Source organism: Mustelus asterias, chromosome 14 (assembly GCF_964213995.1).
Source record: "Mustelus asterias chromosome 14, sMusAst1.hap1.1, whole genome shotgun sequence".
Classification (NCBI taxonomy): domain Eukaryota; kingdom Metazoa; phylum Chordata; class Chondrichthyes; order Carcharhiniformes; family Triakidae; genus Mustelus; species Mustelus asterias.
In genome coordinates this window covers 53,718,270-53,739,864 of record NC_135814.1, presented here as the reverse complement: position 1 = coordinate 53,739,864, position 21,595 = coordinate 53,718,270, and the positions used below count along the sequence as shown (strand labels likewise).

At 40.9% G+C, this 21,595-nt stretch overlaps 1 protein-coding gene across 2 annotated transcripts in view; it reads left to right on the top strand.

Moving 5' to 3' along the window:
- slc25a12 (solute carrier family 25 member 12) overlaps positions 1-21,595 on the top strand; it is a 122,364-nt gene that overhangs the window by 11,544 nt on the left and 89,225 nt on the right. For both annotated transcript variants that reach the window (XM_078228390.1, XM_078228391.1), the window contains exons 3-4: positions 464-606; positions 10,001-10,116. In XM_078228390.1, the coding sequence (XP_078084516.1) occupies positions 464-606; positions 10,001-10,116 (259 nt within the window). The remainder of the gene's footprint in view (positions 1-463; positions 607-10,000; positions 10,117-21,595) is intronic.

Sequence of the window (21,595 nt, the reverse complement as noted above, 5' to 3'; positions counted from 1 at the left end):
CGCTCGTGCTCTCTCTCTCTCTCTCTCTCTTGGGCTTGCTTGCAGATGCTCTAGCCTCTGAGTGTCTCAGATATCTTGGCAAATCCCTATAACCCAATAATACAATGACTTACAATGGTTTCTTCCCCTCTCGAATCACATCTCTATTGTCTACAGGTGTGAATAACATGCTTCTCCTTTCCAGTAAATCAACCCTGGCCCCACTATAACCTTTAACAACCAAACCACCCACGCTTGTTGTCACAGGATACTTGACCCCCTTCATGCCATCATTTTATCTTGTATTAAAGAGACAGCCCAAGCATAATCTTATTAAATTTGTATTTTTAACACTGTATTTTGTTAAGAGCTGAGCTGACTTTTCTTTGTGTAAATATACCTTAAAAGTTGTTTCACCTAAATCCTAGATTCTCTCTATCAAAGCAGCTATTATATGCAACTTAACTTTATTATTTCTCCTTAGTTTTGTAGTGTGACCAAGGATGGGGAGCATTACATGACTCCAACAGATTTTGTGCAGAAATATCTGGGATTACACACAGATCCACACTACAATCCAAAGACTGTACAGCTTCTGGCGGGTGTGGCTGACCAAACTAAAGATGGGTAAGATGAAAATTTAACTGTTGGTTTATGAAATGCCGTAAAATGGATTTTTTATGCTCTATTTTTGTGCATTTTGAAAGATGTTTGTTATAGTTATGGTACAGCATTAGGTAGTGCAGGATTTACGTATAAACATACAAATTGGGAACAGGAATAGGTCATTCGACCCCTCGAGTTTGCTCCGCCATTCAATACGATCATGGTTTATCTGATTGTAATCTCAATGCCACATTTCTGCGTACCCCCAATAATTTTTCACCCCCTTAATAATCAAGAATCTATCTAGCTCAGCCTTAAATATATTCAAAGACTCTGCGTCCACTGCTTTTTGAGGAAGAGAGTTCCAGAGACCCATGACACTCAAGAGAAAAAAATTCTCTTCATCTCTGTCTTAAATGAGTGACCCCTTATCTTTAACAGTGAACCACTAATTTTAGATTCTTCGACAACAGAAATATTCTTTCTGCATCCGCCCGTTCAAAACTCATCAAGATCGTAAAGGTTTCGATTAAGTCAACTCTTACTTTTCTAAATTGTAGTGAATACAAACCTAACCTCTCCAACCTTTTCTCGTAATACAGTCTTCCCATCCCTTATACTATTTTCAGAGTGTTAGTAAACATCCAACCATTTAAATTTTGAGATTTGGCCATTGGGTGGAGCATATGGAAAACCAGCCACATTAAAGGAAAATGATAACTTCATCAAGCTGTTGAACTTGCAGAATGAAATGTAGAACTTGGCATGCTCTGTTTTCCCCCTGTTGCCTTTGTAGCTTCATTTATTCTGTTTTGAATAAATGGGTATAATTGGAAAAATCAGATTGTAGGGAATGCTTGTCTTTTGCAGAAAGCTTTTTGATTTGATCCAGAAAAACTTGCATGTCATTCATTCGGGTTCGGTGAGTTTTAAATTTAAATTCTACAAGGAAGGCCAATTGCTATCTTGTTGGAAATCTTGCCATTATCTTTATGTTTCCATGTTTTCAGTGCAGTATGTTTTTAGCAACCTGATTAAGAAAAGACGCAATTTTCTAAGCTACCTCATCTATAAAGCTCCTGTTAATTTGGAAGAAAAGTCAACTTTAAAAAGAACTCTGGTTCAAATATTTTGACAGGAATTTAGTTCTGTTATTGTTGATGTATGAAGTAGCAATCATTAATGCTAGATTTGGTGAAGGACCACCAGGTACTCAAAAGAGACCTCCTCCCATTGATGTATTCAGTGAGGTTGATGCAGTTTTTCAATTGTTATGAAACCCATTAAAGGTTTTGTTCAGTTTTACACTTTTTCAATTTTGAATTTATAGTTTCCAACAAGTAGGTTTAATAAATATTTATAGTTAATTTTATCAGTTTGTTATTCTTGTCATTAAATTCTGAAATGTTTGCTTCTGATTGAGAGGTGAGTGTTATGTTATGTTTGCTCCTTCAGCCTGACCTTTCTGAACAAGGTTAACTCTCCATTGCATTATAATGTAAATATAGTGCATCACATCACATTATCATAGTGCTGATATTTCCCAATGAAAACTGTGCAGTGTTTGAACATTTGTCAGATATCTGCCAAGCCTTCTTAAAATGAGAAATACAAAATTCAAAAGTTTGGAGTTTGAAATTGTGACTTAACAGTTATAATGAAATATGCTTTGTATTTCTTTTAAATATTTACTTTAAAAGGAGCTGATTTGTGTTCAAATGCAATTCTAAATGTAATTGTCTCAAAAAAAAGCTTGAGACTGAGGTATTTTTCTTTTTCTTAGGGAATACTAAACACTTTCCCTTTTCCAATTGTAAGGAAGCAATTAAAAATGAGGGAATAATATTTAGCACTATAAACAGCTGGGTATAAAATGACAACAGATTGATAACTAAAACATTTCTGCGGAAACCCTGAAAATGAAATAGAATGTCAGCTATTTTGGATAAAGTGGTGGTGGCACAGTGGTTAGCATTGCTGCTTCACAGTGCCAGGGACCTGCGCTCGATTCCAGCCTTGATTTACTGTCGGTGTGGAGTTTGCACATTCTCCCCGTGCCTGCATGTGTTTGCTCTGGTTTTCTCCCACAGTCCAAAGATGTGCAAGTTAGGTGGATTGGCCATGCTAGAATGCCCCTTGGTGTCGCAAGATGTGTAGGTTAGGTGTATTAGTGCAGAGGGGAGGGCCTGGGTGGGATGCTCTTTTGGAAGGTCAGTGCAGACTCGATGGGCCAAATGGCGGCCTCCTGCACTGTGGGGTTTCTATGGTTCCATTCTATGGAAATACCTTGCGCTAAGTTTCATTTTTCAGTGCAGTTACGGCATCAAAACAGTTGAGTGTAAGATGAGACTCTATGAAACATACAGCCATTTCAAAGTATTAATTTGTTTTTTAATGTATTTGAGTGGTGGCTTTTGGGGAAATTAGTGAGAGTATTCAAAATAAAAATAAGTCAAAGCAACATCATTTTAGTATTTTTGAAGGAACCAAATAACTTAATGATTGATGTGCAGGTGTTTATTATGTAAGAACTGGGTACAGGGGTAGGACAGACATCTGGCCAGAGAGTCTGCTCCATTATTCAATAAGATCTACATCAGCTTGTCTTTTCCACTTTATCCCCATACTGCCTTGATTTCCTTAGTGTCCAAAAATCTATCTCACTCATTCTGAGATAAGTTTATTTATTTGTCACAAGTCAGACTTACATTAACACTGCAATGAAGTGAAATTCCCCTAGTCGCCACACTCCGGTGCCTATTCGGGTCAATGCATCTAACCAGCACGTCTTTCAAACTGTGGGAGGAAACTGGAACACCCGGAGGAAACCCACATAGACACAGGGAGAACGTGCAAACTTCACACAGACAGTGACCCAAGATGGGAATCAAACCCGGGTCCCTGGTGCTGTGAGGCAGCAGTGCTAACCATTGTGCCAGATATCCATAATGCTCACAACCCATTCCTTGCTTGCTCCAAAAACAAATTCAAATTACAATTGAATCCAATTCATGGTCCCCACAAAAGAGACTGACAAGATCAGGCATTGCACCTCATCTTGGCTTGATCTGACACTTGATCTTAGCCAAAGAGCTGAGATGCGAGAAAAAATTTCTCATCAGTCCTCAATGGCTGACTCTGAAACTCTCACCGCTAGTTCCAGATTCTCTGGCGAGGGAAAACAGTCTTTCAGCATCTAGTTCGTCGAGCCCTTATAAGAATTATTTAAACGTTTCAATGAGACCGTCTCTCATTCTGCTAAATGCCAGAGAACATAGGTCTACTCGTTCCAGGAATTAATCAAACGTGCCTTCATTGCACACTAAAACATGCATATCCTTGAGCCAGCAGACCAAAGCAATGCACTGTACTCCAGGTGTGATTATACCAAAGCTCCATATAACTGCAGCATGATTTTCTCACTCTTTTACTCTAAACCCCCCTTGCAATAAAGGCTGACATCCTATTTACCTTCATAATTGCTTGCCATCCCTGCATGTTAACTTGTGATTTGTTGCAATTCATTGGGACTATCAGCTCCTAGACAGATGGGTGACATTTGAAGTAAAAATCTCTTGAGAACACAGAATTAAGATAAGCCACATAGTCATTAGTTGATAATTTCATTGAATCTAAAGATAAAAATATAGCTCAATACAATAGGACGGGTTGCATCTAAACTGGAAGGGCATAAATATTCTGGCCGGGAGGTTTGCTAGTGTCACACGGGAGGATTTAAACTAATTTGGCAGGGTGGGTGGGAACCAAAGCAAAGGTGAATTAGCTAAAGGGGGACCAGAGAGTAGGGCCAGTTAGACTCGGAGAAGCAGCAGGCAGGGTGGGGTTGCTAATCAAGGAGGGCCTGGTGGACTGAAGTGCATTTGTTTCAATGCGAGAAGTGTAATAGGTAAGGCAGATGAACTTAGAGCTTGGATTAGTACTAGGAACTATGATGTTGTCGCCATTACAGAGATTTGGTTAAAGGAAGGACAGGATTGGCAGCTTAACATTCCAGGATACAGATGTTTCGGGTGGGATAGAGGGGGATGTAAAAGGGTTGGGGGAGTTGCACTACTGGTTAAGGAGAATATCACCGCTGTATTGCGGGAGGACACCTCGGAGGACTCGTACAGCAAGGCAATATGGGTAGAGCTCAGGAAAATAAAGGGTGTAGTCACAATGTTGGGGGTTTACTATAGGCCACCCAATTGCCAGCGGGAGATAGAGGAACAGATTTGTAGGCAGATTTTGGCAAGGTGTAAAAGTAACAGAGTTGTTGTGGTGGGAGATTTTAACTTCCCCTATGTTGACTGGGACTCACTTAGTGCTAGGGATGTGGATGGGGCAGAGTTTGTAAGGAGCATCCAGAAGGGCTTCTTTAAACAGTATGTAGATAGTCCAACTAGGGAAGGGCTCATACTGGACCTGGTATTGGGGAATGAGCCCGGCCAGGTGGTCGATGTTTCAGTAGGGGAGCAGTTCGGGAACAGTGACCACAATTCAGTAAGCTTTAAGGTACTGATGGATAAAGATAAATGTAGTCCTCAAGTTAAGATGTTAAATTGGGGGAAGGCTAATTACAGCAATATTAGGCAGGAACTGAAGAATGTAGATTGGGGGTAGATGTTTGAGGGCAAATCAACATCTGGCATGTGGGAGACTTTCAAGTGTAAGTTGATAGGGATTCAGGACCGGCATGTTCCTGTAAGGATGAAGGATAAGTATGGCAAGTTTTGGGAATCTTGGATAACGAGAGATATTGTGAACCTTAGTCAAAGAGAAAAAGAAAGCTAGGAGGCTGGGAACACACGAAGCAAGTGTGGAATACAAGCAAAGTAGAAAGAAACTTAAGCAAGGAGTAAGGAGGGCTGAAAGGAGTCACGAAAAAGCATTGGCCAGCAGGATTAAGGAAAATCTCAAGGTTTTTTATACATATATAAAAAGCAAGAGGGTAACCAGGGAGAGGGTTTTCCCACTCGAGGACAAGGGAAGGAATCTATGTGTGGAGGCAGAGGAAATGGGCGATGTATTAAATGAGTACGTTGCGTCAGTATTCACCAAAGAGAAGGACTTGGTGGATGATGAGTCTGGGAAAGGGTGTGTAGATAGTTTTAGTCATGTTGCGATCAAAAAGGAGGAGGTATTGGGGTTCTTCAAAACATTAAGGTAGACAAGTCCCCAGGGCCTGATGGGATATACCCCAGAATACTGAGAGAGGCAAGGGAGGAAATTGCTGGGCCTTGAGAGAAATCTTTGTATCCTGACTGGCTACAGGGAGGTCCCAGGGGATTGGAGAATAGCCAATGTTGTTTCTTTGTTTAAGAAGGGTAGCAAGAATAATCCAGGTAGTTACAGGCCGGTGAGCCTTACATCAGTGGTAGGGAAATTATTGGAGAGGATTCTTCGAGACAGGATTTATTCCTACTTGGAAATAAGTGGACATATTAGTGAGAGGCAACATGATTTTGTGAAGGGGAGGTCGTGTCTCACGAACTTGATCGAGTTTTTTGAGGAAGTGACGCAGTTGATTGATAAGGGTAGGGCAGTGGATGGACTTCAGTAAGGCCTTTGACAAGGTCCCTCTTGGCAGACTGGTGCAGAAGGTAAAGTCGCATGGGATCAGAGGTGAGCTGGCAAGGTGGATACAAAACTGGCTCAGTCAAAGAAGACAGAAGGTAGCAGTGGAAGGGTGCGTTTCTGAATGGAGGGCTGTGACAAGTGGTGTTCCTCATGGATCAGTGCTGTGTCCTTTGCTGTTTGTAATATATATAAATGATTTGGAGGAAAATGTAACTGGATTGATTAGTAAGTTTGCGGATGACACAAAGGTTGGTGGATTTGCGGATAGCGATGAGGACCATCAGAGGATACAGCAGGATAAAGATCAGTTGGAGACTTGGGTGGAGAGATGGCAGATGGAGTTTAATCCGGACAAATGTGAGGTAATGCATTTTGGCAGATCTAATGCAGATAGGAAATATACAGTAAATGGCAGAACCCTTAAGAATATTGATAGGCAAAGGGATCTGGGTGTACAGGTACACAGGAAACTGAAAGTGGCAATGCAGGTGGAGAAGGTAGTCAAGAAGGCATACGGCACGCTTGCCTTCATTAGCCAGGGCATTGAGTTTAAAAATTGGCAAATCTTGTTGCAGCTTTATAGAACCTTAGTTAGGTCGCGCTTGGAATATAGTGTTCAATTCTGGTCGCCACACCACCAGAAGGATGTGGAGCCTTTGAAGAGGGTACAGAAAAGATTTACCAGGCTGTTGCCTGGTATGGAGGGCATTAGCTATGAGGAGAAGTTGGAGAAACTTTGTTTGTTCTCACTGGAGCGACGGAGGTTGAGGGGAGACCCGATAGAAGTCTACAAGATTGAGAGGCATGGACAGAGTGGATAGTCAGAAGCTTTTTCCCAGAGTCAATTACTAGGGAGCACAGGTTTAAGGTGCGAGGGGCAAGGTTTAAAGAAGATGTACGAGGCATATTTTTTACACAGAGGGTGGTGGGTGCCTGGAACTCGTTGCCAGGGGAGGTAGTGGAAGCGGATGTGGTAGTGACTTTTAAGGGGCATCTTGAAAAATACATGAATAGGATGGGAATAGAGGGATATGGTCCCCGGAAGGGTAAGGAGTTTTTGTTCAGTCAGGCAGCATGGTCGGTGCAGGTTTGGAGGGCCGAAGGACCTGTTCCTGTGCTGTAACTTTCTTTGTTAATAGTACCAAGAATATGCAATTTTAAAAAACTTTGTCTAATGCTCAGATCTTAATTAATTGAGAGCTAATACTTGGTGTCATTAAAGCAGTAACAAATTAATTATGCCTGGAACAAAGTTAATGCACATTGATGTTTGTAAAGATTTTTGTGAACATGCGAGAATTACAAACAACAGCTTTTTAATTCGTTATAACTGGACATGACTCAGAATTCTGTTTTGCTAATTCATAATGTTAGCTAATGATGTTTTGCAGTCAGCAGTTTTGCAGAAAAATGGACATATTCTCTCATTATTACACTTCCATTGATTTACTTTCTCTCCAGCACATAAAATCATAGGCTCTTTGATTGGATGTAATTCTATTAATGATGGTGTGGCCTCAGAGAGTTTATTGTCTGGGAGCGATTCTGTTTGCACTTGTTTACATGCACACTGAAGCTCTTCCAGTTTAATATTAACTGACAGTGGGCATATGGTGATGTGAAATAATGCTAACAGTGAGGATTCAATCCTCTTACTGGCTGAGGTAGTTTTTAGGGGCCTTCTTCACTGCCCCACTCCTTGGTGATATCATGGCATATCAACAATCCTTGGGCAATGAAGGTGCTCCATGAAGAGTGAAAGACGATAGCAGAGTTTGCATTTTCTAACCAACCTGCTTTATTGCCGATAGATTAGAATAGTCTGAGAAGGTCAAGGAATCTCTGCCTTTTTACATATTGTTTGACTCAACTGACGTGAAGTTTTTTAATTCATTTGTGGGACATGGGTGTTGCTGGTTGGCTAGCATTTATTGCCCATCCCTAAGTGTGTGAGGGCACCCCCTTCAGGGAATACCTCGAGCACTTTTATCAGGTTTTATCTTACTTTTCATTCAGCAGAAGCACTGAAGTTGTAAAATTATACTGTAAATGTACTCATATGTTCAGTTACAGTTAACTGCAATTGTTCCTGGTGGTCTGAATATTGTGTGATTGATTTCAAAAATATAGTATTCAGTTGACTAACTCCAACATCTTCAACATTTGTTGTAAAATAAATTGTGCTGGACACCGATTTTCTTTTAGGCATGCACGTTCTTCATAATAGGCTGTAGTATGGGTTAAACATGAATGGAAAGGCATTATTATGTTCTTGCGCAAAACCTGACTCTAATTTCACATGGTTTATTTGGCACCAGGAAGTTCTTGAAGTTTTTGTCAATGCTGTTTGTATAATTTCTGTTCAGTACTGCAAAGTTTTTAAATTCAGCATTTTGTTGTAAATTTTTGCCATCAATTTAATAGTTGTTCAATTGGCTACCTCCACTGTCAATATTTGTTATAGATAATTCAAAATTAAAGAACTACACCATGCATAGTATTAATACAAAATCATAGCAATAATTAGAAAATTGTTGGGCAATATACCATATAGGTCATATTAAAATTGCTAAAATATTACAGTGGTATTGATTATGCACTCGCATATCAATACTATGTGGCCACCTCTTAAGTTATTGTCCAAATGTAGTTTCGTTTTGTTGTCTTGAAGAAGAATTCTGAGATGTGCTTTACATCAGTGCAACAGGGCATTGTAAATTGTTGAGTGAAAGGAAGACAAAGGTTTGTGAAGGTTGTCATTACTGAGAGTTAGGATTCAGCAGCAGTTTGTCGTAAGTAGGCAGACCAGCTTTGTCCATCAGGTGACTATTTAAGAGGATTTGCTTCTTGTTGCAGGATAGATTATTATGTAGTTTATTGAAATGAAAATTAGTTATTGCTTTGTTGAGAAACTAAGTGGTGAAAACTATTCTCAATTTTAGAAGGTTTTGAAATAATTATTGAAGAAGTGCAGGTGAAAATAAAGGTCTGAAGAAGAGTAGCTTTGTGTCTAAGTACTTTGTCACGGTTAGTTAAATTCTGTAAATAACATGTGATAGAACTGATTTGATAATTCCTAAGCAATTGTATGAAATGAACTATGGCTGGTACTAGGATAGTATATAAATCATAAGAAGCATTTGCATTATTTCATTCCCCCCACACCCCTCCCATGCTGCTCCTTGATATTCTGAAATTTAATTTAATTTTTTGTTTAAAAAAAAGTGTTGCTTTGTTTCCCTTCAGCAGTGGCAGGTTCTTTATCAAATGCTGTGATCTGTTCAAAAGTGAATCAAGAGACAATTAAAATGTCTTTGCTGAGAATCTGACTATATGCACAGCACGGCTGCCACTGCAGTTTATATTGGGTACTTACTGTAAATTTTACACATGTCTAGGGAAACAATCAGCCAGCTATATTTTAACATTTTGAATGCATCCAAGAAATGTATTTTTTAAAAATTCTGTAATTTGTAATCCAGCAATTCCTACCTCCTTTACAGTTGTCTGGTTGAAACGATGAGTCTAGTTGACTCACTGCATCATGCACTGTTGATCAGGCTGCAGATGAGCAGAAATTCTGCTGTCGTCTGATCAACCCAAATCCTAATAGGAGGCATGAGTACTACTTGACATTTCTTGTAATTGTGTACTTGGTAGAATTGCTAATGTTGTAATTCTGCCAATGTCAAATTAATATGCACACCTTTATATTGAATAAAGTTTACATTGTTAAGTGAAAAGCATATTGAATTTTAAACATGAACAGAATTTGCTTGAAACTCCACCATTAGTGGTGAGCCTTCTTTGATAACTTTTCATATTGTAATTATAGGTTGATCTCCTTTCAAGAATTTCTGGCATTTGAATCTGTTCTGTGTGCTCCTGATGCCATGTTTATTGTGGCTTTTCAGCTGTTTGACAAGAATGGCAATGGAGAGGTGACATTTGGTAAGCACTATGTGATGCAGTATAAATACTAAATTCAAATGTTATAAATTACAAATGGAGTATTTCTTTTCCTCCACAGCAACTTTTAATCTGCAGGCATCTTGTTATCAGTACTTTAGAATGTTTTAATAACTAATGATTTGGACATGCATATAGTGAAAACTGTATGAATAATTAAACTTAATGTAGTGGAACAAACACTCTACTCCAGGGCTTCTCCAAATATAAGATAGTAAAGTGTCAATGCTCAGTAAAAGAGCACCAGTTTGTTTTAAAACTCTAAAGAAGATGACATGAGCTGTAGTTAATCTTTCCATGTTACCAAGGTCTGCTTTACCCTATCAAACAACTAACTATCTTTGTTGACCCAGTCACAGGCTGGTATTTGCCATTGATTATATACATGGTGACTTGCGCTATCTGCAACCAAGTAGTGAGCAGTGGAATATCCAGCTCAACTGCATGTTGATTAAACACCCCCCTCATGACTACTGCTGAAGCAATGGGCTGATTTTACAGCAGGCGAGTTCACTGTCCAAGTAAGGACAGCAGGCAGGCTTTTGATATTGCTGGCCAGAGAGGTTGGCCTTGAGAGTTCTTCAAAATGGAGGTGCCCTCAGACATGCAGGTAGAATTTAGGGACAAGGGTGGTAAACTCCACTGGACAGAAGAGCAACCCCTCAGTGAATTGTTTGGGTCTGGAGGTGACTTTTATGCCCTTTTAGACAACAGAGTATCTGACACGGATGGTTCCCAGGACTACTGCAGGGAGTTCACCTCCACAAGGCTGACTGTTCTACCATCAGCAAAATACCAATGGCCCCATAAAATGGCCATTAATAAGGTCTTTAATTATGCAAGTTGGCTGCCAGTTGATGAAATACTTTTGAAATGTAGTTATTGTCTAGAGAATTAGGAATCGAACACGTCAGAGAATGTGATGGATTTAATGAGGCTAAAAGATGAAGTCTGCTAAGTGGTGTTATATTTTTCAGCTGCTGGAGAAGTGGGTGTAGGTTCAGTCAAAGCAAGGTAAAATATTCACCAAAGGCAAAATACAGTATGCACTGCGGGTTAATTCCATAGACTGGCATGTCCTTTTTCAAATGGCAAACAAAAAGAGGGCGTCTTTGTTCACTTGTAATTTGTTACTGTTTTATGAATATGACACTTGTCCAATTGAGTCCATATGTGGTGTAGATTTTGTGTCGGAAGTGGTAGGTGCAGGACTAATACTTTGATCTCCTCTTGAATTAAGTGTGTTGTGATTAGTTCTTGGAAAATATTTAAATACTGTTTTACTTTGATAAATAAGTACGCATTTCCCACACTATCTGCATCTCCCTGGGATGGTAAACACAGCTCTTTTAATTGCATTTATTTTTACTTTGAAGCAAGTTAGCATTAGGGTGGTGTTCAGGATTAGATTTACTGCAGAATTGAAAATTTGATAGCATTGGAAGTGGCAATTGACTTCCTGGATGATTCCTGGATCTGGCAGAAGTCAGGTATTCAAGATATTTTTCAGTTGGGAGTTGGGGCAAATGTAAGATATGGGAGAATTAGTAGAGAAGCTATTGTCATCAGCACTCAGTAGAAAGTGGCAGAAGTGTGAAGGATTTTGGCTTCTGGAATTTGGAGAGTGGGGACGTTGGAGCACTGGGATGAAGAAGAGGGGAGCTCCCAGCTTATGGTAGCACTGCATCAGAGTTTACAATGCGAATGACAGTAATGAGGAAGTGGGAATGTCTGAAGCATTGGGAGGGGATCTTGTGCCAGACCTGCAGAAGGCAGATCCCTGGGATTGGGAGTACAGTTGAGAAGGCTGTTTGTGAGGGCCTAGGAGTACCAGATGGATGCCTTGAGACCATTGGAAGGAAGTATCAATATTTATTACTATGGAATATACTTGTGTACTTGGAATAGGACCAAAATTCTCCTTTTAAATAGACAATGTTTCAAGCTCATTTTACTCGCATGCAGGGCATTGCTGGGGGGTGTCTTGAAGGAATTCTGTCCAATTGTATGCAACAATTGTTTTTTTTCCTCTGGGAGTGTCTAGCATGTTGTGTACATTATAAATATTATTTTTAAGTGCATACTCCTGACCCAGGCAAAGGAAATTTGAGCTGAATATAACAAAATAGTTTTCCGGCTTTTGGTACATTAAGTCCTGGTTCTAATTTGTTCTGCTTTAATGTCACCGATATAATGGGGCTGATATGTGCACTTTGTCAGGATTTGTATATTAGCATTGATGGGGCTGACGTAGCGTCTCGCAAACCAATTGATGCCTTTCTTGCTCACCGACCCTCCCATTCACTGCTTCCTTCCTGACTCTTCCACTCGCAGCTTCCCTCTCATCGCCCCCCCTCCCAAATATTCCTTGTAATTTGGCAAAACAACAATTTTAAAAAAAGATAATGGGATGTGAGTATCACTACCTAAGCCAGCGTTTATTGCCCATCCCTAATTGCTGCTGAGAAAGTGGTGGTGAGCCACCTTCTTGAACCACTGCAGTCCGTGTGGTTTAGGTACCACAATGCTGTGAGGAAGAGAGTTCTAGGATTTTGACACAGTGACAGTGAAGGAATGGCCATATAGTCCCAAGTCAGCAAGTCAAGATGGTGGTGGTGGTGCTCCCTTGCATCTGTTGCCCTTGTCCTTCTAGGTAGTGGTCCTGGGTTTGGAAGGTGCTGTCTAAGAAGTGTTGGTGAATTGTTGCAGTGCATCTTGTAGATGGCGCACACTGCTGTTACTGTGTGTTGATGGTAGAGGGAGTGAATATTGAAGGTGGTGGATAGGGTGCCAATCAAGTGGGCTGCTTTGTTCTGGATGATGATGAATTTTTGTGTTGTTGGAGGGATATTCATCCAGACAAGTAGATGGTGGGGAATTCAGCAGTGGTAATGCCATTAAATGGCAAGGGGAGATGGTTGGTTTCTCTCTTGTTGGAGATGGTCATGGTCATTGCCTGGCACTTGTGTGACAAGTAATCACACAACACATCAGCACAAGACTGGATGTTGTACAGGTCTTGCTGCATGTGCACAGACTGCTTCAGTATTTGTATTATTACAAATAGTGCTGAACATTGGTTGCAAGTTGATGGTTGCACATCAACAAACATCCCCATTTCTGACCTTGTGATGGAGGAAAGGTCATTAATGAAGCAGCTGAGGATGATGGACTTGAGACATACCTTGAGGAACTCCTGTAGTGATATCCTGGGACTCCGATGACTGACATCCAACAAGTATAACCATCTTCCTTTGTGTCAGGTATGACTCCAATCAATGGAGAGTTTTCCCCCTGATTTCCTATTGACTCCAGTTTTGCTAGGGTTCCTTGCTTGCACATTTAGTCAAATGCTGCCTTGATGTCAGGGGCAATTGCTCATCTCACCTCTGGAGTTTAGCTCTTTTATCCATATTTAAGCCAAGACTCTAATGGTCAGGAGTCAAGAGGCTCTGCTGGAACCCAAACTGAATGCAGTGAATAGATTAACGCTGAGTAAGTGCTGCTTGATAGCACTGTTTACTACACTTTCCATCACTTTGCTGATGATTGAGAGCTGACTGATGGGTCAGTAATTGGCTGATTGCATTTCTCCTGCTTTTTGTGGACAGGGCATACCTGGGCAATTTTTCACATTGCTGGGTAGATGCCAGTGTTGTAGCTGTACTTGGTTTAGATTGGCTAGGGGTGCAGTTGGTTCTGGTGCACAAGTCTTCAGTACTATCGCTGGAATGTTGTCGGGGCCTCTAGCCTTTGCCGTATCCAGTGCTTTCAGCAGTTTCTTGATATCACATGGATTGAATTGGCTAAAGACTGTCACCTGTGATGCTGGACACATCAGGAGGAGGTGGACCATTTGCTCGGCAGCTCTGGTTGGAGATAGTTGCAAATAATTCAGCCTTGTCTTTTGCACTGATATGATGGGTGATATGATATCATTGAGGATGGAGATATTTGTGGAGCCTCCTCTTGATAGTTGCTTAATTGTCCACCACCATTCGCCACTGGATGTGGCAGCACTGCAGAGCTTAGACCTGATCTGTTGGCTGTATGATCACTTAGCTCTGTCTATCGCATTCTGCTTCTGCTGTTTGGCATGCAAGTATTCCTGTGTTGTAGCTTCACCAGATTGACACCTCATTTTTAGTGTTAGGAAAACAAAAGGAGTTTTAAGGGATTTATATTTGTGTTGATAAATATTAGAAATAAGATATGGTTTAAGTGGGTTTAATTTAATGTTTCTGTGGAAAGAAGCATAAAATCTGTGGTTGCTGCACAAAGGAGTTTGTCTGTGTGGGGGTTGATTCAGTTCCAACTATGTTTCTAGTGTGCTTAGAAAGAGCTATGGCATGAAGATTAAATAAACTAGCAATAGTTGCTTAGCAGTTGGGGGGCTTGTAAGGTAGAAGAGCTTTTAGGTTTTAGTTTTAGCTGAATATATTGCAGTTGAAGAAGGACACCTGGAAGTGAACATCTCTCAACTCTGGTGGGAGAAAGAATAAACCTGTTGGACTTTAACCTGGTGTTGTTAAACTTCTTACTGGGAGAAAGAATGGACAGGATCGGAGCTGCAAAAAGACAGGCTTTCCAAAGAACGTATTGTAGTCCAGAAAAACAGGGAATTGAGACAGAGAGAATGTCTTCAGATGATTGAAATCAGGAGTCAGAGACCAAGGTATTGTTCAGAAGAATTCAAGAAAGAATAAGCAAAGTGTTCTGAGTTATAGACAATTGCAGTAACCAGATTTAAAGTGAGAAAGCAGACTTAGAGGTAAACCAAAAATTTGATGCCATTTTAATAGAGTCTGGGAATCGCAAGTTAGAGCAATTGTGAACAGCTTGTACAGCAGTCAAGACAAAGAAATCCTAAAGGGGGTAGTGTAAAACCTGAACACTAGATCCACTATTAAAAGTGGAGCAGAAGCTTTGTTTAACAGAGTAATTTTGAAAACCTGGACTGGATTTTGGAAAGCAAACCACTAATGGAAAGCATTATTATAAAATAAGATTTTAAAGCATGTTTTGGTCATGGAGTTTGGAAATTCTCATGTGGCAATCATCTGGGGGAGTTCTGAGGAGAAATCCACAGACACTAACTTGGGTTCAAAGCACACTGAATTTGACCACAGCCAATCTGTGTGCTTAAAGAGACTTTGTGTTACTGAGACTGCTGCACTAATGCAGAAGAGATTCAGCAGGATGTTGCCTGGGCTGGAGCATTTCAGAGAGGCTGTCGTCGTTTTCCTTAGAGCAGAGAAGGCCAAGGGGGGGGGAACCTCATCGAGGTGTACAAAATTGAGGTATATTGATAGTGTAAATAGGAGAAACTTTTCACCTCCATAGAGGAGTCAATACTAGGGGGCATAGATTTAAGGTACAGTGCAGGAAATTTAGAGGGGGTTTGGGGAAAACTTTTCCACCCAGAGGATGGTGAGAATCTGGAACTCACTTCCAGAAAAGGTGGTAGAGCGGGAATCCTCACAACATTTGAGAAGCATCTGGATGAGCACTTGAAATTTCATAGCATGCAAGGCTATGGACCAAGTGCTGGAAAATAGGATTAGAATCATAGAATCCTACAGTGCAGAAAGAGGCCATTCGGCCCATCGAGTCTGCACCAACCACAATCCCACCCAGGCCCTATCCACATATCCCTACATATTTACCACTAACCCCTCTAACCTATGCACCCCGGGACACTAAGGGGCAATTTAGAATGGCCAATCAACCTAGCCCACACATCTTTGGACTGTGGGAGGAAACCGGAGCACCCGGAGGAAACCCACGCAGACACAGGGAGAATGTGCAAACTCCACACAGACAACGACCCGAGCCGGGATTCGAACCCAGGTCCCTGGAGCTGTGAAGCAGCAGTGCTAACCACTGAGCTACCGTGCCGCCATTTGATGGCCAGCATAGACACTTTCTGTGCTGCAGAACTCAATTACTATTGTAGTTTAAGATATACTTTGTAATCTGTGTTAATCTTAAAATCTGTGTGTATTAAACTAGTGGGGAGTAAAGGAGTATTGTATAATAATCCAATTTTTCATGTTTAATGTTTTTTTTCTTGTTCCAAAAATTATTTTGCGACCCTGTGACTTTGTTCCTCCACACTTTATTTTTTTTTAAAAGTAAAAGTTATGGTCTTTTGAGCCTGGGTTCCATTCTGGAACCTTCCCAACTGGTTATAACAGCAACAGGATTGTAACATTAAACATGCCTGGTGTAGGTCCTGGCATGCCCTCCTGCACTATTCATTGAACCAGGCTCGATCTCCTGGCTTGTTGGTAATCTAGAGTGGAGCATGAGATTGCAGACTGTGGTTGTATACAATGCTGCTATTGATGGCCAACAGCACCCCATGGATGACCAGTTTTGAACTGCTAGTTCTGTTTGAAATCTATCCCATTTGAGCACAATGGTGGTGCCACACAAGACAATGGAGGATATCCTCAATGTGAAGATGGTACTTTCTCTCCACAAGGAGTGCGGTGGTCACTCCCACCAATACTGCCATGAACAGATGTATCTGCAACAGATTGAGGCAGTGGTCAAGTAGTTGTTTCCTTCACCACCTACTGCAGATCTGCATAGTCTAGCAGCTATTGCCTTTAGGACTAGTTCAGTAGTGGTGCTACTGAGTCACTCCTGGTGATGGACGTTGAATTCCCCCACCCAGATTACATTCGGTGTCCTTGGCAGTTCAACATGGACAAGTACTATTTCATCAGCTAAGGAGGCAGTTGGTGGTAACCAACAGAAGGTTTCCTTGCCCACGTTTGACCGACTCAGTCGATCCCACAGGTCGACTGGGGGACGCCAGTCTCTTCCAACTGAGTACTGTTGTGCCTCCACCTCTGGTGGATCTGTTCTGTCAGTGGGACAAGACATACTTGGGGATGGTGATGTTTGGGACATTGCCTTTAAGGTATGATTCCTGAGTATGTCTGTGTCAGGCTGTTGCTTGATTTGTTTGTGGAGTTGCTCTTCAAATTTTGGCACAGGCCCCCAGATATTAGTAAGGAATGCTTTGCAGGGTCGACAGGGCTGGGTTTGCCATTGTCATTTGCTGCAAAGCTACATTTTTAAAAAATCCCCGACTTCTAAAGCTAGGGACATTCTCACTTTTTTTGCAATCTGCAAAGCGAGCTGTTGCTCCATGTAGTTTAGAAAGGGCCCTTTGCAGCTCCAATGAAGCACTCACATTGAGCGGGAGGGATGGCAACCAGGAGATAAGTAGAAAGAATCAGAGTCCCTACAGTGCAGAAGGAGGCCATTCGGTCTATCGAGCCTGCACCGACAATCCCAGATTTAACATATTTTTCTTATTTTAAAAGTTATTTCTTTTAAGAATGTGGGAATTTAGAAATTTACAGTATTTCACCTTACAGGGTATATTTTTTCTAAATAGAAAGGTGCTACAAAACCTAACTACTGCTTTGATAATGAAAAAAATCTGATTTGCTTAATGTAGTTTCATTTAAAGTTGCACTTTTCAAGAATGCAAATACAAAGTTAAGTAAGGAATTATTGTACTTGGTTCATGAATGGTTGTCTTTTGTATCAATTAAGACCTAATTGCTTGGTTTACTGACAGTTACTTATTCATGGGTGCTTTTCATTCATTCTTTGGTATTGGAGCATGTTGGGTGCATTGGGGAGGGCATGGCTGATTATAGGATTGTTGGAACAGAATCCCATGGTTGAGAACAATAAGAAAATGGGAGATTGTCGAAAGAAAGCACTGTAAAGAGCTTAAAATGATGATGAGAAAATGTATCAGGTTATGGTTACTTAGGCTTGCAATTGGTTGAGGGATAAGAGACAAAGAGTAGTGGTGAATAGATGTTTTTTGCCTGAAGTGAAGTATATTGTGGGGTTCCCCAGGTGTCAGTATTAGGACCGTTGCTTTTTTGGTTTATTTATCTAACTGGATTTGGGTATTGGAATTACAATTTTGGCATCCCCTTCAAACCAATATCACTTAGTTTACACTGTCTGTCTATGTTGTTCCTTCCTAAGTACATAGTATTGCACTTATCCACATTGAATTGTATTTTGAATGTGTTGCCTCATTTCATCAGTCTGTCCATGTCCTCCTCAGTTGTAATTGGCAAAAGACCAAGAGGTGAAATGAGAGTATTCATACAGGGTGGGTAAAGATATGGGATGCATTACCTAAAACAGTGGTGAAATCCGATTTCTCAGGAACTTTCAAAAGGCAATTAGACGTGTATGTAAAGATGGCTGACTTGCAGCATTATGGGGAAAAGGCTGTGACGATTGGGCAATTCTTTCAAAGAGCCGATACAGGAACGATGCCGAATGCCGCCATGTGTGCTGTAAGGTTCTTTGTGTAGCAATTGGAAAGGCATGGGTGGTCAGAGTGAAAAGTGGTTGACTTGGAGAGATGAGAGTGAAAAGACATGGAAATCGGGATGGAATGGGGATGCAAGTCTACATTAATTTTCTACCCTCCATGAGATTTAAAACATTGAAAGAAATACCTCAGTATCTTTTGGGGTTAGAGAGAAGGGGTAAAAGATGTCTTGATTTGGTGGCTCAGAGGAATGGATTAAGTCTGTGTGGGTAACAAGGGGCAGCCATCGGTCAACAAGTCTGATTTTAGAAGGTTTGAGGTGGACACTGTTGTTGAAAGGACTGCTTTTAGGGTGGAACTAACAGATTCATTGGAAGCTAAATATAATACAGTAGCTTTTAAGTAGGACTTGAAGGCATGATAGAAATGTGTGCAACCAGTAGTTGTGATATGCGGAACAGCTTCAAGGGGCTGTGAGTTCTGTGTAACTAGACGGTGTTTGTTATTGCATAGAATGGGGAATCACAGAGAATAACCCAGGAACAGAGCGTTTCCTCAACCGAGTGTTAAACTGAGAATTTGACGCACCTCCAGTAGCTGGTGACTGTTCTATCCTTGTTTTATCTCCAAGCTAGGAGACTGTAACGTGCTATACTTTAATTTACTACATTAGTAACTAGAAATAAGGTTAGACAAACATTGTCAGGGCAGGTGGTGTATCCCTGGCAACCATATCTGTGAATGATTGCCTGCAGCATAAGCAACATCAGTGAGCTGGAGTCCCAAGGCGCAGATGTTATGGGGCACCAAGAGAGGGAGTGCTACTTGAACACTTAGTTCTGATAGGCCGTGACAACCCTTTGATAAGTAGAACTTTAGATTTGATCAAAGCTCAAGGCTCCGGACTTGACAGAGTCAGACTGGTGTGGGGATCCAGCATGTATTAATGGATGAATGTCAGCCCTTGACTTTGATCAACAGGCACAAAGCACTTGTTCCCTCCGTGTATAAGGACAAGGACTGCTGAGTGGATGAGCAAACTGACCCTGGCATCATGGTGTAGGATGCCATTCAAGTGGGAGGAGCGAAAAGGAATGTGGTAGTGATGTGGGACAGTATAGTCAGAGGATAGATATCGATCTCTGTGGATGTGATTAGGGAATTCTGAAGGTTGTTCTGCATGCCTGGTGCCAGAGTTCAAAGGCATCTCCTTACAGCTGGGGGCAAACTCTAGTGGAGGATTCAGTCGTCATTGTCCACGTGGGAACTAACAACACATGTAAAACTAGGAATAATGTTCTGTTGAGAGAGTTGGAGGAGTGAGATTCCAAATTAAAATGCACAACCTCCAAGATAATAACCTCTGGATTGTTACTTCAGCCATGCACCTTTGGGATTTGGGAAGAAGGAGCTCGATTCAGACTACTGGCACCTATACTGGGGAAAGAGGGAGTTTTTCTGTCTGGATGTGCTCCACTTAAACTGGGCTGGGATCAGTGTCCTGGAGAATTGTAACTAGGACTGTGAATAGGGCTTTAGACTGAGAGATGGGTGGAAGGGTTCAGCTGAGGGGAGATTTAGAAGTCTAATGAGAAAAGTCAAGGCAATAGAACAGTCTAATGATTTGGATAAAGATGAGCAGAATGGGAGAGTTTAGTGATAATCGGGCATCAGTGAATAAGCTCCATGCACATAACGGTAGAAGAAAAATAAAATGAAAGGCTCTTGATCTGAATATGTAAAGCATACATAAGGAGATTGATAACCTAGTGCCACAAATAAAGATAAATGGTTTAAATCTAATTGTCATTACTGAGACAGGCAGAATGGAAGAGGAGGAGGGTTAGTCCTGACAGTAAAGGATGATATACAGTAGGGAGAAAGGATCTTGGTTCAGAATATCAGAATGTGGGATTTGTATGCGTGGAAATTAGGAATAACAAGGGCCAGCATATGCTGGTGAGAGTAATTTATAGGCATTTTAACAATTTTACCATTTGGCAGAGAAACAGCAAGCAATAATTGGAGCTTGTAACCAAGGCATTGTAATAATTGTGGGACTTTAATTTTCATATGGACTAGGCCAATGCCAATCAAATCGGCAAAGGTGATCTGGAAGAAAAGTTTGTACAAGGTTTTTGTGACAATTTGCTGGAGCAATACATTGTGGAACCAACTAGGGAAAATGTCATTTTACATCTAATATTGTGCAATGAGGCATGGTTAATTAGTAATCACATGATAAAAGATCTGCTGGAAAAAGTGAACATAATAGAATTGAATTCCTTATTAAGTTTGAGTGATATATCCAATCCAAAACAAGAATCTTCCAACTTAAATAAGGCCATTTATATAGATAAAAGGGGGAAGGTGACTAATATTCATTGGATAAATAGAGTAAAAGGTTTTGTGGTAAATAAACATTTCTTAGAATCCCTACAGTGCAGAAAGAGGCCATTCGGCCCATCGAGTCTGCACCAACCACAATCCCACCCAGGCCCTACCCCCATATCCCTACATATTTACCCCCTAATCTATGCATCCCAGGACACTAAGGGCAATTTTAGCATGGCCAATCAACCTAACCCGCACATCTTTGGACAGTGGGAGGAAACCCACGCAGACACGAGGAGAATGTGCAAATTCCACACAGACAGTGACCCAAACCGGGAATCGAACCCAGGTCTCTGGAGCTGTGAAGCAGCAGTGCTAACCACTGTGCTACCGTGACGTCCCTTTGACGAAACAATTTAAAGTGTTCAACAAAAAGTCAGTCCGTTTAAAAAAAACTCAGTCACAAAGATCAATTTATTGCTTACTAAGGTGGTTAAGGATATGATTAGAATTAAAGGAAAGGATATAATGTGGCAAAATGTAGTGGCAATCATGAGCATTTAGGAGTGTTTTGGAAACAAGCAAAGGCCACTAAAAGGCTGATTTGAGAAGGAGAGAAAAATGAATACTTTGCACCTGTCTTTATAGAGGAAGAAGATGCTATCCAGGCCATGGTAAAAGATGAAGTAAATCAGGCACTGGATGGTTTTAAAATTGAAAAAGAAAGATGTATTTGGTAATTTTCTAGTCTTCCTTGGACTCAAGGTGGGGGGTGGTCCTGGAGGACTGGAGAATTACTATTGT